The 15521-nt window shown below is 38.6% G+C and overlaps 1 protein-coding gene across 1 annotated transcript in view; it reads right to left on the bottom strand.

Moving 5' to 3' along the window:
• Positions 1 to 1072: 1072 nt before the first annotated feature.
• The window catches only part of ADGRG7 (adhesion G protein-coupled receptor G7), a gene marked incomplete at its 5' end in the record, with an annotated part of 74645 nt that continues 60196 nt past the window's right edge, over positions 1073 to 15521 (bottom strand). The window contains 5 exons of the mRNA XM_084870579.1: positions 1073 to 1361; positions 7681 to 7837; positions 10137 to 10292; positions 13129 to 13219; positions 14622 to 14941. Of these exons, the coding sequence (XP_084726705.1) occupies positions 1101 to 1361; positions 7681 to 7837; positions 10137 to 10292; positions 13129 to 13219; positions 14622 to 14941 (985 nt within the window). The 3' untranslated portion in view covers positions 1073 to 1100. The remainder of the gene's footprint in view (positions 1362 to 7680; positions 7838 to 10136; positions 10293 to 13128; positions 13220 to 14621; positions 14942 to 15521) is intronic.

Raw genomic sequence — 15521 nt, 5'->3', positions numbered from 1 at the left:
TTTCTTCTTTATTCTTTTCCCTTTACCTTTCTGCATTACCCTATAAGGTTTCAATTATTCTACAGATGAAACAGGCTCTTGTTGTCTTGTCTAGGAACACAACTGTCATTTAAAACCATTTCTATAAAAACACACACCTATTTTAATGTGTTGTAAAAAGAGCATGTCACAGCTCACCTGACATGTTAGTGCCTTAGTTTATGTGCTCACGGCAGCTGCCTAGTTTTTGGCAAAACAGTAATTCAAAGACTGTCTCTCCTAATTCCAGTGGGAGTACCCCCCAACCCAGTGGAGGTCATTTTTTTATTATTATTATTTAGGAAGTCATTCATAGTTCAAGTGTTTAAAATTTCATGAGCAATTAGTTAGATCTTTCAAAAGCCAGAGGGATGACTGTGACTAATGTTTTCACTTTGTGAGGCTCTGTGTCATTTCATCAATGAAAAGGCAGATATATTAAGAAGTGGGAGGAAATATCCAGAGGTGTTAGTAACCAGCTAATATTTCTATTTCTCCCCGCCCATTTCTCATAGATCCAACTTCTGAGTCATAAAACGTGATTTAAAAAAAAAAAAAAAAAAAACAACAACAAAATTCCCTTTCCAGAGGTTAAATGGATACAAAATTCTTAATTGGAAAGTATAAGCACATACAAATTTTAAATATTCACAGATCAAAAGTATGATACATACAAGCAACTCTTCACAGTGTCCATCAGGTGGTAAATTTTTCTCCTTGTATCCTTTGTAGTAAATCATAAAAGAAATTTGTTTAGGTTCTACATTTTTATCAAAGTTTGTCACAGACTTTATGATATACAAAGAGCAATGATATCTTGAATTATTTTGAACGCTGGATGGGATTCTTCACCTCGTTCAGGTAAGAATCTGTTGAATAACAAGGGGGTTGGGGGGGGGGGACCTACCAAATCCAGTATCCCTGATGATAAAAAACAACAGGTTTTACCTGGTTTTTAACCTTGAGCCAAATATATTGAGGGAGACTTTCCTGAAGGACTAGTTAACAAAGGAAAGAAATAGAAAAAGCAAAGCTCACACAAGTTGAATGAGAAGGACCACAGAAGGCAATGGTTTTACTGTCTAGATACTTATGCTTGCTTGGTCACTTTCAGAGAGTGTCATTTCCTCGGTAACCACAGCTGGCTCCAGCAGCCTAAAGCGTTCGTTTAGGGCTGGGAATGAACTGAGCATGTTATACATCCTCGCACGCAGCCTCATCCTGGTCTTGGATGGCAGCAACTTCACTCTATCAGCGGATGATGATAGCAACTTCAACATTTTGGCAGCTTCGTTCTGGAAGATTTTTGTTCTGACAGTGTAGAGGATGAAAATTTGCAATCCCTGGCAGATACAATAAAAACTTAATATTAGATAAGTGCTGCAATACAGAACCAGAGAAGGGATTTTATTTCACCTTGTCACCTACCCTTTTCTCATCATTCACACAACTCCCCAACTTCACAAATTAATAACATCTGGTCCAGCCTATGTCATTCAGTGATTGAGCATGGACCTATGAACCAGGAGTTCAGGGTTTTCAATTCCCTGTCAAGGCACATGCCCAAGTTTCAGGCTTGATCCCCAGGAGGGGGCATGCAAGAGGCAACAGATCAATGATTCTCTCTCCTCTTATTGTTTCATATCTCCCTCTCCCTTCCTCTCTGAAATCAATTAAAATATTTTTAAAATAGATATTAAGTAACATCTGTAATTGAGTTGATAGTATTGTGTGTAACACTATTATTTTGACAACATAGTAGTGTTATACAGGCATTATTATTAGGGAAAGCTGGGTAAAGAGTATATGGAAACGCTACTGTTTTTGCAACTTCTTATATGAAACTATCTCAAAATAAAAAGTTATTAAAAATAAATATCCATGGATATCTCCCAGCTTGGCATCTATGTGGCCCCAAGTTTTATAAGAATTTTCTCTAGCCCTGGCCGATGTGATTCAGTTAAGTGTCCTCTCATAGACTGAAAGGTGGCCAGTTGGATTCCCAGTCAGGGCATATGCCCCGGTCAGATTTGGTCTCCAGTGGGGTGAATAGAGGAGATGACTGATGGATGTTTTTCTCTCACATCAATGCTTCTCTCTCCATCTCCCTTCATCTCTTTCTAAAATGAATAGGCACATTTTTTAAAGAATTTATTTCTATAATTATTATATCCCATAAATACTGTTTAGGAGACTTCTGATATAGATAATCCCAAGATTCTGAGTTTGACTAATAGAATAGATAGTTATTGGCAAGAGATAGGCCAGTTCACTGGACAAAAACAGGAAGATTAACTTGATTGTTAGCCAACAGGTGGTATCAAACACATCAGAAAAAGGCCTTGATGATACAAGGAAGAGTTCATGGGGTTTCAGAAGGACAAAGGTGGTCATTAGCCATCTTGATTGTTCAAGGGAGAAATTTATTTTGGAGAAATCTGGTCCCTAGAAAACCTCCTCTTTGTGGGGTACACTATAATATTTCATCTGACTTTTCCAGAATTTAAATTCTAAGTCAAAGACAATACTAGATAGAATTTCTGATTGTACAATAATTAGGAAAAGTTGTAGACCCTGGAGAATTCATAAAGACACTATCCTGTGGAAGTCAGTGGAATCCCAATATTTTTGTGCTCCCTAAAATCCCAAAGATGTTATTTGAAAAAACAAAATGTAGGGATCAAACTAATTATTGCTAGCACAAAGATTAAATTGCACCTTTTAAGTAATATCTGTAGCACTTAGAAAATCAATGTGTATTAGCCGTATAGCATTCTACAACTAGAAGGAGTTTACATGTGAATTAGTCTAGTCATTCCTACACTTTAATGTACATGAATGTCATGTGGGGCCCTACTTTAAAGTTGAGATTCCCAGCTCTTACCCTATAGACTCTGATTCAGTGGGTGAGGGGTGAAGTTGCCCAGGAATCAGCAATTTAACACTCTGTGTACATTCAGATGTAGGCAATATTCAGAACCACTTTGAAAAACACTGTGTCAATTTTAACAACCTCTTCCATTTTATATTTTGCATGCCTCACTCAGAGAGATTGTGACTTACCTAAAATAATGAGGCAATAATATTAAACTTGAAAAACAGCCTAAGTCTCCTGACTTTTAGTCCATAGGGCTCTTGCCCCACGGCCACCCTCCATTTTACTGTGTAATATGAACATTTTGTAATGGGCCTCTATTTTGTAATGTGCCTCTCCTGTGCATGCACTAAAGAATATCCTTGACCATACCTCTTTAAAGATATTGTTATAAATTATTGGTAACTTTAGGCAACACGTCCATGGTCAATTGGCAATCCCAGACTAAGCTTACCCTACTTATTGTCCTTCTAGAGAGATTCCATTGGGAGTTACCAACAGTAAGGAGCTGCCTTATATCTATTTAAATTTAGCACCAGGCACACATCCATTATTTCAGGGAGTTATTCATAAACGGCACTGAAGAGTGCTTTCCAGGATAGACAGTGAGGAGCTACAAGCATTAAATCTGATGTTAGCAATTCATACAAATAAGCAGCTCTCCACACTTCACTAAACAAATTCCTCATCACTTGTGACCAAGACAAATTTATCTAATGCCCTACCTACCCAATGATTTCTATTTTGTATCAAAGATTTCCCTCCTCAGTGATATTTGATCAGAGCCAGAAAGAACCAATATCAACTACACAAAGTGGTTACTATTCTCAGCAACTTAATGAGACAATCACCAAACACTGCAGTTTACTTGACAAAATATTAGAGAAGTACAGCCCATATATATAGCAAACAAGATATCTATCACAAAAGATATACACAAGCGTGTTACTTGCACTAGAGAACTAATAACCTAGTTGAGGAGATGAGACTTCTCTGTAAAGAAAAAAAAGTTAATTTTTGAGTACAAGAAGAAATGGGACAAATGAACTTATAAAACTACAATCCTAGAAGGAGAAACCAAGATGGCGGCATAGCTAAATGCCTAACTGCAGCCTCACAAAACAATTTCAAAAAATACAACTAAAATATAAAGTGGACATCATCCAGAACTACAGGAAAGTTGACTGACTGGAAATTCTACAAGTAGAAGAAAAGAGAAAACCAGAAGGAAAATCAGAGGAGCTGTAAAAGCCTAAGGTACGAAGGTGCTGTGCGCACCTGGGGAGACGACGGAGCTGGAGAGGAGGGGTGGCTGAGTGTCTGGTTGGTGTTCCCTAGCGGGAAGGAGATAAAAGCTACAGTCTGTGCTGAGCCCCAGTTCCAACTGAACTGAATCCCAGTTCTGGGCAAGACCCTGGGGACCCAGGCTCATTCAGAGGGATTCTAAGCTATAAGGTGGAAACTCGGGGGAGGGGCGAAAAGCAGAGCCCCAGGGTTGCGCACATTGCGCTCAGAGGACAGACTGTTGACTGTGCTGCTGGATTGCCCTAGCAGGAAGGAGACAAAAGCTCTGGACTGTGCTGAGCCCCAGTTCCGACTGCACTGAACCCCAGTTTTAGACCAGACCCTGGGGACCCAAGCTCATATAGAGGGAATCTGGGCTGTAAGGCGGAAACTCAGGGGAGCAGTGAAAGACAGAGCCCCAAAGTTGTGCAGGTTGCGCACAGAGGATGGACTGTTGGCTGTGCTGCTAGATTGCCCTAGCAGGAAGGAGACAAAAGTTCCATACTGCATTGAACCCCACTTCCAACTGCATTGAATCCCAGTTCCGGGCTCATTGGGGGAGAGACTAGACTGTCTGGTAGTGGGTGAAACAGGAAGGCACCTTTCTCTCAGAGGTGCTTGCAGCGAGTACCAAAGCAGCGAGTACCAAAGCAGCGAGTGCCAAAGGACACTGAGAAACACTGAGACTCAGGAACCTCATAGGGCAGGGCTGACAGGAAGCCAAGGTTGTAGGCTCCACCCTGAAACTCCGCTCCATCCAAGCTGAGCACAGAGGTTTTTGAATAAGGCTGTCTCCTGGCATAGACACAGCTGATCCTCACAGCCAATTGGCCTGGAGGACAGTTCCTCCCAATGATACCAACAACAATTAAGACTTAACTACAAAAGGCTGTACACACAGTCCACAAAGGGGTGCACCAAGAGTGTCTACCTCAGATAACTGGGAGGCTGACCCACTGAACCATATAGGACACCTTAACACACAAAGTCACCCTACCAACTCAGGGAAGCAGCAAAAATGCCGAGACAAGAAAACAGATCACAAACGAAAGAAATGGAGGACAAAAAGTGACTGGATATAGAGTTCAAAACCATGCTTATAAGGTTTTTCAAGAATTTCCTAGAAAAGGCCGATAAAATAAATGAGACCTATGAGGATATGAAAAGGGATCAACTAGAAATAAAGAATACATTGTCTGAAATAAAAAATATTATACAAAGTCCTAAAAACAGAATGAAAGATCGCAAAAATCAAGTCAAAGATTTGGAACACAAAGAGCCAGAGGACACTCCTCCGCAGAAGCAAGAAGACAAGAGAATCCAGAAAGTTGAAGATAATGTAAGAAACCTCTGGGACAACTTCAAGCGAACCAACATCAGAATTATGGGGATCCCAGAAGAAGAGAGAGAGCAAGATATCGAAAACATACTGAAAGAAATAGAGTAAGAAAACTTCCGCCACCTGGTGAAAGAAATAGACTTACAAGTCCAGGAAGCGCACAAAACCCCAAACAAAAGAAACCCAAAGAGGACCACATCAAGACACATCATAATTAAAATTCCAAGAGCAAAAGACAAAGAGAGAATATTAAAAGCAGCAAGAGCAAATCAGGTAGTTACCTATAAAGGAGCACCCATATGATTGTCAGCTGATTTCTCAACAGAAACCACACAAGCCAGAAGGGAATGGCAAGAAATATTCAAGGTGATGAATAGCAAGAACCTACAGCCAAAAATACTCTACCCAGCTATCTGAGCTATCACTCAGAATCGAAGGCCAGATAAAGAGCTTCACAAATAAATAAAAAAAACTAAAGGAGTTCATCACTGCCAAACCAGAATTATATGAATTGCTGAAGGGGGTTCTTTAGGAAGAGGAAGAATATAAAGATAAAAATTATGAACAACAAATCCATAACTATCAACAAGTGAATCTAAAAACCAAGGGAATTAAAAAACCTGATGAAAATATTAACTGTTGAATATAATAGAATCTGAGGTATGGAAGGGGAGTGGACTGATGATTCTCAGGGAAAAGAGGAGTGGGGGGTGCGGGAAGAGACTGAACATAAACTGTTCACCTATGGATGAGGACAATGGGGGTTGGGGAAAGGGCAGAGGGTGGGGTGGGAACCTAGTGGAGGAGGGGAAAAATGAGGAACTTTTGTAATAATATGAACAATAAAGATTTATTTTTTAAAAAACTACAATCCTTCTATTTTACTTAAATTATATTAATGTATCATTGAGATAAGACTCAGGAATAAGAGCACCTTCAGTCCTATGTTTAATTATGTCATACACAAAAACTTCATAAGGTTCTGCTTTTAACAAATCAATTCTCTTGCAGGATTTTAAATATATAGAAAAAAACAAAAGATTCAATCAAAAACCAGTTAGAACTAAAAAATTAATCTAGTAAAGTTGCAGGATACCAAATAAACACCTAGAAACCATTGCTAAACCTTTAGCAATGAAACTCTTTTTGTGCTAGGTAAGAGAAAGCAAGCAAGAAAATATGGTTCATTCAGTTCTCTTTTTTAAAAAAAATTAATATCATTGTTAACCTACTGCATTTTTATACAGTAACAACAAACTATCTGAAATAAAAATTAAGAAAATAATCTTATATAATAAAGAGGTAATATGCAAAATGACCATCACTCCCACACACAAGATGGCCATCCCTGTGTGGACACAAAATGACCATCACAAGATGGCCGACAGGGGAGGACAGTTGTGGCTGATCAGGCCAGCAGGGGAGGGCAGTTGGGGAGTACCAGGCCTGCAGGGGAAGGCAGTTAGGGGTGACCAAGTTGGCATCAATCAGACTGGCATTGGAATGGTTAGGGGGTGATCGGGCTGGCAGGCAGAAGCAGTTAGGAGCAATCAAGCAGGCAGGCAGGTGAGCAGTTGGGAGCCAGAAGTCCTGGATTGTGAGAGGGATGAAGTCACAGATTGGAGAGGTTACAGATGGACCCACCCCCCACACCCGGAACCCCTCTACCCCTGTGCACAAATTTCATGCACCAGGGCTCTAGTCCTATTTATAATAGCATTAAAAAAATGACATAATTTGTAATAAATTTAAACCAAGTTAGTAAAAGGCCTAAAACAATAAGACATTAATGAAAGACATTGAAGAAGACAAGATAAATGAAAAGATAGCCTGAGTTCTTGGATTAAGAAAATAAATACTCTGAAAATATTAATACAACCCAAAACAATATAGATTAAATGTAATCCCTATCAAAATTCCATTGGCATTTCTCACAGATATAGAAGAGAAAAAAACTATCTGAAAATGTGTATTCAGCACGGGAAAGAACATAAAGTCATAAAAAGCTTTCTTTTGTCTTCCATTAAAGGATATTAAAATAGAATCTCCTAAAGGTACTAAACAATGACCTTCAGGGAGATTTAAAATAAGAAAACTTTGGATCAGGGAGATATCACCTCCACCACTGCATGGTCTGCTACTTTCAGACTAATCCACACCATACCTGAGTAGTGTTGAAAATGCAGAATATGTAGCTGAGGACCTCTTTGAACTTCCCATCACGTGATAGCATAACAAATCCCAGGATCCAGGTAATTCCAAATATGACTGCGATAGATAATGTGCTGAAAACCTTCTTTAGCAATGAAACCTTTTTCGTGCTAGGTAAGAGAAAGCAAGCAAGAAAATATGATTCATTCAGTACTCTTTTTTTAAAATTAATATCATTGTTAGCCTACTGTTAAGAATATGTGTTCAGCTGCCCATATAGTATACTGTTCATTTAACAATATTATATCTCCAATGGAAAAATTATGTTAGACCTATGCCATGCTGGATAGAATATGATTTAGCAAGCTTTATTAAGAAATACAGTGATAACTTCATCTGGCATAAACAATTTCTTACAGGCAAATTTCACAAAGAATCAATTCTTTCTTTGGAAGAGAATTTTATTTTAGTCATCATTACTATTGGGTCAGCTAGTGACAAATTGTTATGGAGGCATCTGGAATCTTCCCCTGGTGTAGGCTGATATAGAATGAAAGGTTGTCAAAATGGACAGTGATCTTCCCTTGATAGTGAGACAATTGCTAATATTTCACTTTGAATGGTGAGATATTAGCAACTGTTCCACAAGCAGGGGCTGGAAAGCATTTTTTAAATTAGAATTTGCCTTCTCTTTATTGCTCTCTGGAATCGGGAGTCCACTATGTTAAGAAGCCCAGGCTGGTTTGACATAGGATGAGAAACCACATGGAAGAGAAATGATTTTTCCACACTGAATAGCTACCATTAAAAACCAGTCCACTACTACCTACGAGGCATGAAAATTAGTCACCCTAGATCATTCACCTACATTCAAGCCAGCACCAGGACAACTGCCTAACCAATGCTCAAATTTATGACAAATAATAAACATTTGTCATTCTAAGCCATTAAGTCTTAGGGTGATTTGTTATGCAGCGAAAGCTAAGTGATACATGAAAGATAACTTGTCAAACAATTAAATTGTAACCTGCTTTTCATTATAACTAAGCCAATTTAAGAACAAGCCCTATCAGCCAAAATTTTGAAATATAAATTTGGTTGATGTCTGAGGCCAAAATGATATTGTTTTGTATAAAGAAAATATAACTAAATTTGCAATTAGGCTGAGAAGACTTCACCTAGTCTTTTCTGCATTTCTAAGAAAATATAGGTTTGAATGATTAACATTGTTATTCTTCCTCATATTTCCCCTCAAATGGATTATCATAAAGGGAAGATGATACTACTCTTGCTCAGTAAATTACATATTAAATATTACAGTCCCACTGATGAGAGTTGTTTTCATCATCTGTTCATACTGAGTGCACTCTTTTGGTGACCAGCAAAACTCACAGGTGTGCTTATAGTAAGTCTATTTGGGCTAAGTAGAGTCTTATAGAATTAAACCTGAATTCATACCTCATTGGCACCAGGTTTTAATCAGTGTGTGCTGTGGGAGAAGGCGGAGGTGGGGGGATTTATGTATTTAATAGTTTCTGTTCTTTCTCTCTCCAACTGAAAGCTTTTTCTGTATATCAGGAATGACAATGAAAATCTTTATTGGAGCCAAAACTGGTTTGGCTCAGTGGTAGAGCATCGGTCTGCAGACTGAAAGGTCTCAAGTTTGATTCTGGTCAAGGGCATGTACATTGGTTGCAGGCACATCCCCAATGTGGGGTGTGCAGGAGGCAGCTGATAGATGTTTCTCTCTCATCGATGTTTCTAGCTCTCTATCTTTCTCCCTTCCTCTCTGTAAAAAATCAATAAAATATATATATTTTTTAAAATCTTTATTGGAGTCAGGAAGGTTATATAAAGGAGAAAAGCAGTCCACATGGAAACTGATAAACCAGGGAGCACATGCTCCATCTGCAGGGAATGTGGGATTAACATTGCCTTGTTGATCTTTTTTTTTTCTCCCCAAGGTGGGGGGGGGGAATATATATATATATATATATATATATATATATATACATTTTTAAGTGAAATCTTCCTATTCTTTTATGCTTATAAGTAATAAAAAATAGAAATACATTATGTGATTCAAGCAACAAATGTACAACATAACCTACAGCTACTAGGTTATAAAATACATTTACTAGCATTTGTTCGCAACCCTCCCATTTCTTTATCCAAATCTGATTTATTGAATGTTTGGGAGAAAACGTGAGTAGAGTTTTTTAGTTGGGCTCATGTAGCACAAAAGTATGTTGTGTGATGCAGCACACCCACATTATAGTGCTGATATTGAAAGATGAGAAGATCTACTTTCTGAGACAAAGTTTAAGAGAGCATCTGCCTGCAACCACATGCCCCTGCCTTTGTCCCAGAGTCGGGAAAACTCTTCTAGGAAGTGCAGATATATGAGGGTGCTCTTTCATGTGCTCGACGAGTCACGCCTGGCAGCTTCCCATTTCCTGGGAATCTTACCTTGTCAGATTCTGGTCATTCTTCCACACCACTTTGACTATAATGATAATATATAGAACAACATTGTTGGTGAGGATAATGGCCACAGGTAAAACGAGTGACCACAAAAATGGACTTCTTTCAAACTGATTTTCTTTTGGCAATGCCAACCAGCAGCTGTAGAGAGAAAATAAATGATTTCAGAAGACGAAGAAAGCTATACATACTAATTCTCCATGCTGTTATTACTGATGTCCACTTGGCTGAAAGAAAATATCCTTTTGCATCCTATTTATTTGAGATGGCTTTTAAGAATTCAACCTAATGGAAAAATGAAAATGGGTTTTTGAGTCAGGCAATCCCCAATTTAAATGTCATTCTCTGTCACTAACCAGGTGTCTGACTTTAGGCAAATTATTGTTTAATTCTATTTTTTTAATATATAGCACATCTAGGTGACTCAAACTTTAAATGGTGCAAACACTCACAGAAAGATAAGACTGACCTACAATTACCCAAAATTACTAGTCTCTATCTCCAGTGGTAATCAGTGTTTCTTGTATATTCTTCTCACATTAATACCCAAGCAGAGGTGTCAAACAGACATTTGGTTGTTAATGTGAGAAGCCCTCGCATATATTTGGCATTCAATGAACTCACATGGATGGGGACCTGGAGGAAAAGAGGCTTGGACACCCATGGTCATTAGGAAGTGTGCACCAGGAGGGGACTCCTCACCCCCTCTATATTTGTATTGCTTGGAGAGATAATCATACTGAATTTGTTCTCACAACAGCCATTCCCTTTGTGATCCCTAATTTAATAACTAGAACTTTGAGAAATAAGCCGCTGAGGAGAGATATGGATCCTACAGTGAGACTAACCCTTGTAGGCATGGAGAAGATTTCTAGAGTGGAGACTGGAGAGTCACATGGTCGAGGATGAACTGACAAACAGCTGTGGACCCTAGCTCAGAAGAGCATCTTCAGTAGACTCCAGATGAAGTATTTAACTGCTTGGTGAGTTTCCCATGCAGCGCACCATGAAGAAAGTTTTAGGATATATAGCATACAGTTCAATAATTTCCCTCTTCATGCATTATAATTTATCATAATTACATCAGTCCATCAGGAAAGTCTGAAAGCAGCCTACATGATGATGGCACAGATAATTGGGGGCTAGAGCATTAAGGAGAAATGTGGCCAGCCTTGCATTTAACTCTTAATTGGGTCCTTCTTGTAAAGATAGCATTACGTGAGGCGAACTGGGTTAGGAGTTTCAGGTATCATTGGCAGAGCAGGGAGCAGTGGGGGAGAGCATAGAATATTGAGGTTCAACAACTGGGAGGAAAACTTAGGAAAGCCAAAAAAGTCCCTCCACTTTCTAAATAAATCCGGAAGGAATGTGACCCTTGATGCCTGTGTATAGGGTAGAATATGGGGGATAATGGTCCAAGAGGAGGCAGATGTTACACATCCTTTCCTCTCTTCCAAGCTCCTCTTATCAGCCACCTAGTGTCTTCCCTAACATACATTACAGTGCCCAGGAAATAATCAGGAAGGAATTTGCTCTCAATTATTTACAGCCCAGTGTGAATAAATGTAAGATAGTAGTCTTCTTTCTCCTAAAGGCTTTTATAGAAATAGGCCTAGCCCTGTGACTGGGTTCAAGTTGGAAATTAAAAATGCACTTTGAAGTGAATTACCTCTCCCAAGAAATATGTGCATCTTATCCCAATCTCTAATTTCGTAATTCAAAATGTAAAACTCATTGAAAGATATGTAACCCTAATTAAACAGAGAAAATAATACCTGAAGTGCTTGGCTCCTATATTCAAACCAGGCAGATAGCCTCCTATTCCATAGCTGGACATGGTTAGCCCTGGCAATAGGTAAGCACTCTAACACCACAGCCTTCCCTTGGGTGTATTGTACATTTCCAAAACTTTTATTTTTATTTGAGTTGATCTGGGTCTTAAGGTGGAATCTGGGGATATGAATGATTGGATTATAAGATGAGAAGGGAGGATCGATTAAAGAGCAGTTGTTCTGTAGCAGAAATACATGTAAAAAGTTCAGCTCAGCTTTCTTCTCTTCCTCTCCACATAAAAAGCAACCCCCAAAAAGTCAGGTACTTCCATTATTAGCAGCCATTCCCGCTGGGTCACAGGGAGAATTTTTTATGTGTAATAAATCATCATGAAATATTCATTATCTTATCTAATAATAGACAAACATGTAAATTGACTGTACCTCTGCTATGCCCACCAGCCAATCAGGAGCGATATGCAAATTAACCCAACAAAGATGGCTGTTAATTTGCATACACAGGCACCCAGCTACAGGGAGGGGGAGTCACTTGAGTCTTCAACATGGCGACAACACAGGCCTTGCACCCCACTCCCAGTCTCTTACAGCCTCTAGGCAGCGTGGCAAGATGGGGCAGAGCAGAAAGAGGCGGCTCCAGGGCTGAACTGGAGTGGAAAGGTAGTGAGGGAATCCAGGTAAAGGAAGGCCTATTCTAGCACAAATCTTCCTGCAGGGGACTTCTAGTAATCATATAAACATAAAATTGGCTCATAAGCATAGATAGTACCCTTTACGTTATGAAATGTTTTCACATTTGTTTCACCCCTCACACTAATCTCTGAGCAGGTAATACTATTATTGTCATTCCTGCTATCTAGATGAGAAGACCAAGATAAGATGTTACTAAGGATCACACCTGTTCTGTCCTATAATTTTTCAGACTTAATAAAAAATTCAATTTAACATAAGGAAGTTCAAATACATAAATTTAGAAGGGAAATACTTGCTTTACCTAAGGATTTATCATAGGAAACTTTCATATCACCATATTTAAAATATAATGTTTACTTTGAGAATTTTAAATACCCACTTAGCATATGACAGTTATAAAGTGAGATCCATATGTACAGTGGCACTTGGACTCAGTAACACTGAACAATTACACTCATATCAAAGAAATGGACGTTTTAAAATATATAACTCACATTTCTTTTTGCCGGTAGTTTAGAACCCATTCTGAAGAATCCTGAGAAAAAATAATTCCCACTGTTATAGCTACCATGAGAGCTGGGACTCCTAGGTAATAAAGAGAGGAACAGAATTAATAATTTACCCAATACTGGCATTAATTATAAAAGATCATGAATGAATTATACAATTAACCATTTACAAGATGTATTGTTGTTTCCACTATAGACAATGTACTAAATGATCCTACAGCTGTAGGTCAACAGTTTTGAAATTATTTTTCTTAAAGAGTCACTTTCATTTTCTTTCTTTAAAAATGTTTTTAAAGTAGCTAGAAAGTTTTTCTGGTCTAAATCGCAAATCAAATGAATAGAGATGTTGAAGAAAATTAATGTCTTGAAGTTAGCTTATGATATATCTAGCACAATCCATCTCCTTCCACAGAACTGTGAGCTATTAGGTGGGAGACTCCTCTGAGTTTTCCATCTCCCCTATAATTGGGTCATCATACAATTAAGTCTTCAATAGTCATTTGCTTAAATTAAATTATTTCCATTAAAGAAATGCAAATTTAAACCACAATAATATATTACCCCGCAACTGTCAGAAAGGCTAGCATCAATAAATCAACAAACAAGTGTTGGCAAAGATGTGGAGAAAAGGGGATCCTGGTACAATGTTGTTGGGAATGCAGATTGATGCAGCCACTGTGGAAAGCAATATGGAGGTTCCTCAAAAAATTAAATATGGATCTGCCTTATGACCCAGCAATTCCACTTCTGGGAATTTATCAGAAAAAACCTGAAACACTAATTTAGAAGAATATATGCACCCCTATGTTCATTGCACAATAGCCAAGATTTGGAAGCAGCCAAAGTACCCAGCCAAAATATCCAGTAAATGAATGGATTAAAAAAACAAACAAACAAACAAAAAAAACACTGTGATACATTTACACGATGGAATACTACACATCTGCAAAAAAAGAAGGAAATCCTACCCTTTGTGACAGCATGGATGGAGCTGGAGAGCATTATGCTAAGAGAAATAAGCCAGTCAGAGCAAGACAAGTACCATATGTTTTCACTCATATGTGGAATATAGTGAACAAAAATAAACTAACAAACAAAATAGAAACTGACTCATAGGTAGAGAACAGGCTGACAAACTGTCAGAGGGGAGGGGGCTTGTGGGGCTGGGTGACAAAGTTGAAGGGATTCAGCAAAAGAAAACCCCAAAGTCATGGACAACAGCATGGTGTTTACCAGAAGAGAAGGAAAGCTGGGGGGTGGGGAGGTTGGAGAAGGTAAAGGGGGGATGAATAGAAATAGGAGGAGGCTTGACTTTGCAGTGATGAACACACAGTACAATATATAGGTGAAGTATTACAGAATTGTACACCTGAAACCTGAATAACCCATGTCACCCCAATAAATCAAGATAATCACAAAGTAAATAAATAATTTCAACAGAATTAAATTTCTGGGTAGGTAGAGAAGCAAGCGCTTACCCCATCCAATTAAAGACATGTAAAGAGTGAACCGTTGAGGAAGAGGCTTCATGGTCCTGATCAGAAGGAAGTAGAGCTGCACAGCGCTGACTCCAGTCCAGGTAAACATCGCCAACAGAAAATAGTGCAGCAAGATAGCAAACGCCGTGCACTTTTTATTTGGAGGGATTTGTTGAGGAATTTCATTTTCATTATTATCACCAGTACCAGTTTTATTCTTATCTTCATTTTCAATTCCAGTCACAAAGAGGAGGTTGAAAATCAACATTGATGTGCACAGACTGACCAACACCCAGGTTACTGAGGTTTTTCTGACTTTCCTGAAAATAAATTGGTAAGTATAATTAAATAAATAAACAAAATAACTGCAAAACATAAATTCAAGTGAAATCATGAGGGAACAATGGAATGTTATTATCGAATGTAAATCCAGCGCATGGCCCAGTGGGACAGCTGGTAAACCTACCTTCCCTGCTGCATAAGAAAACCATACTCCCCTCTTATCTCATGTCCACAAGGAAGTGAGTTAGAAAAAGACAGGCTGATACATCCTTTCTTAAAACCGTATTCTGATCAAAGGTGACAGCTGTTCTCCAGAGAAGACCCCAATACATACTTCCCATTATATATTTCCTGATGTTCACCTCCAGCGCTGGCCTGTCACTTGTTTTAATTAACAGAGTGCAGCAGAAGGCCTGGAAGCCAGGGCCAACTTGACCGTTAGATTCAGGGGTGCTTAGGGCCCTCAGTACCTTTGTGGCCCACAGCAACGTTTCAACCCCTTTCAACCAAAACAAACAAAAATGAACTTTCATGTCAAAGAAAAAAATGTAGCATTTATAAAATAATAATATTAGTATGTTCATCTTTATATCAATGCTGTCATAAAACATACTTTTT

Source organism: Pipistrellus hanaki (assembly GCF_964339955.1).
Source record: "Pipistrellus hanaki genome assembly, chromosome: 2".
NCBI classification, from domain to species: domain Eukaryota; kingdom Metazoa; phylum Chordata; class Mammalia; order Chiroptera; family Vespertilionidae; genus Pipistrellus; species Pipistrellus hanaki.
This window is presented reverse-complemented; position numbering and strand designations above follow the sequence as displayed.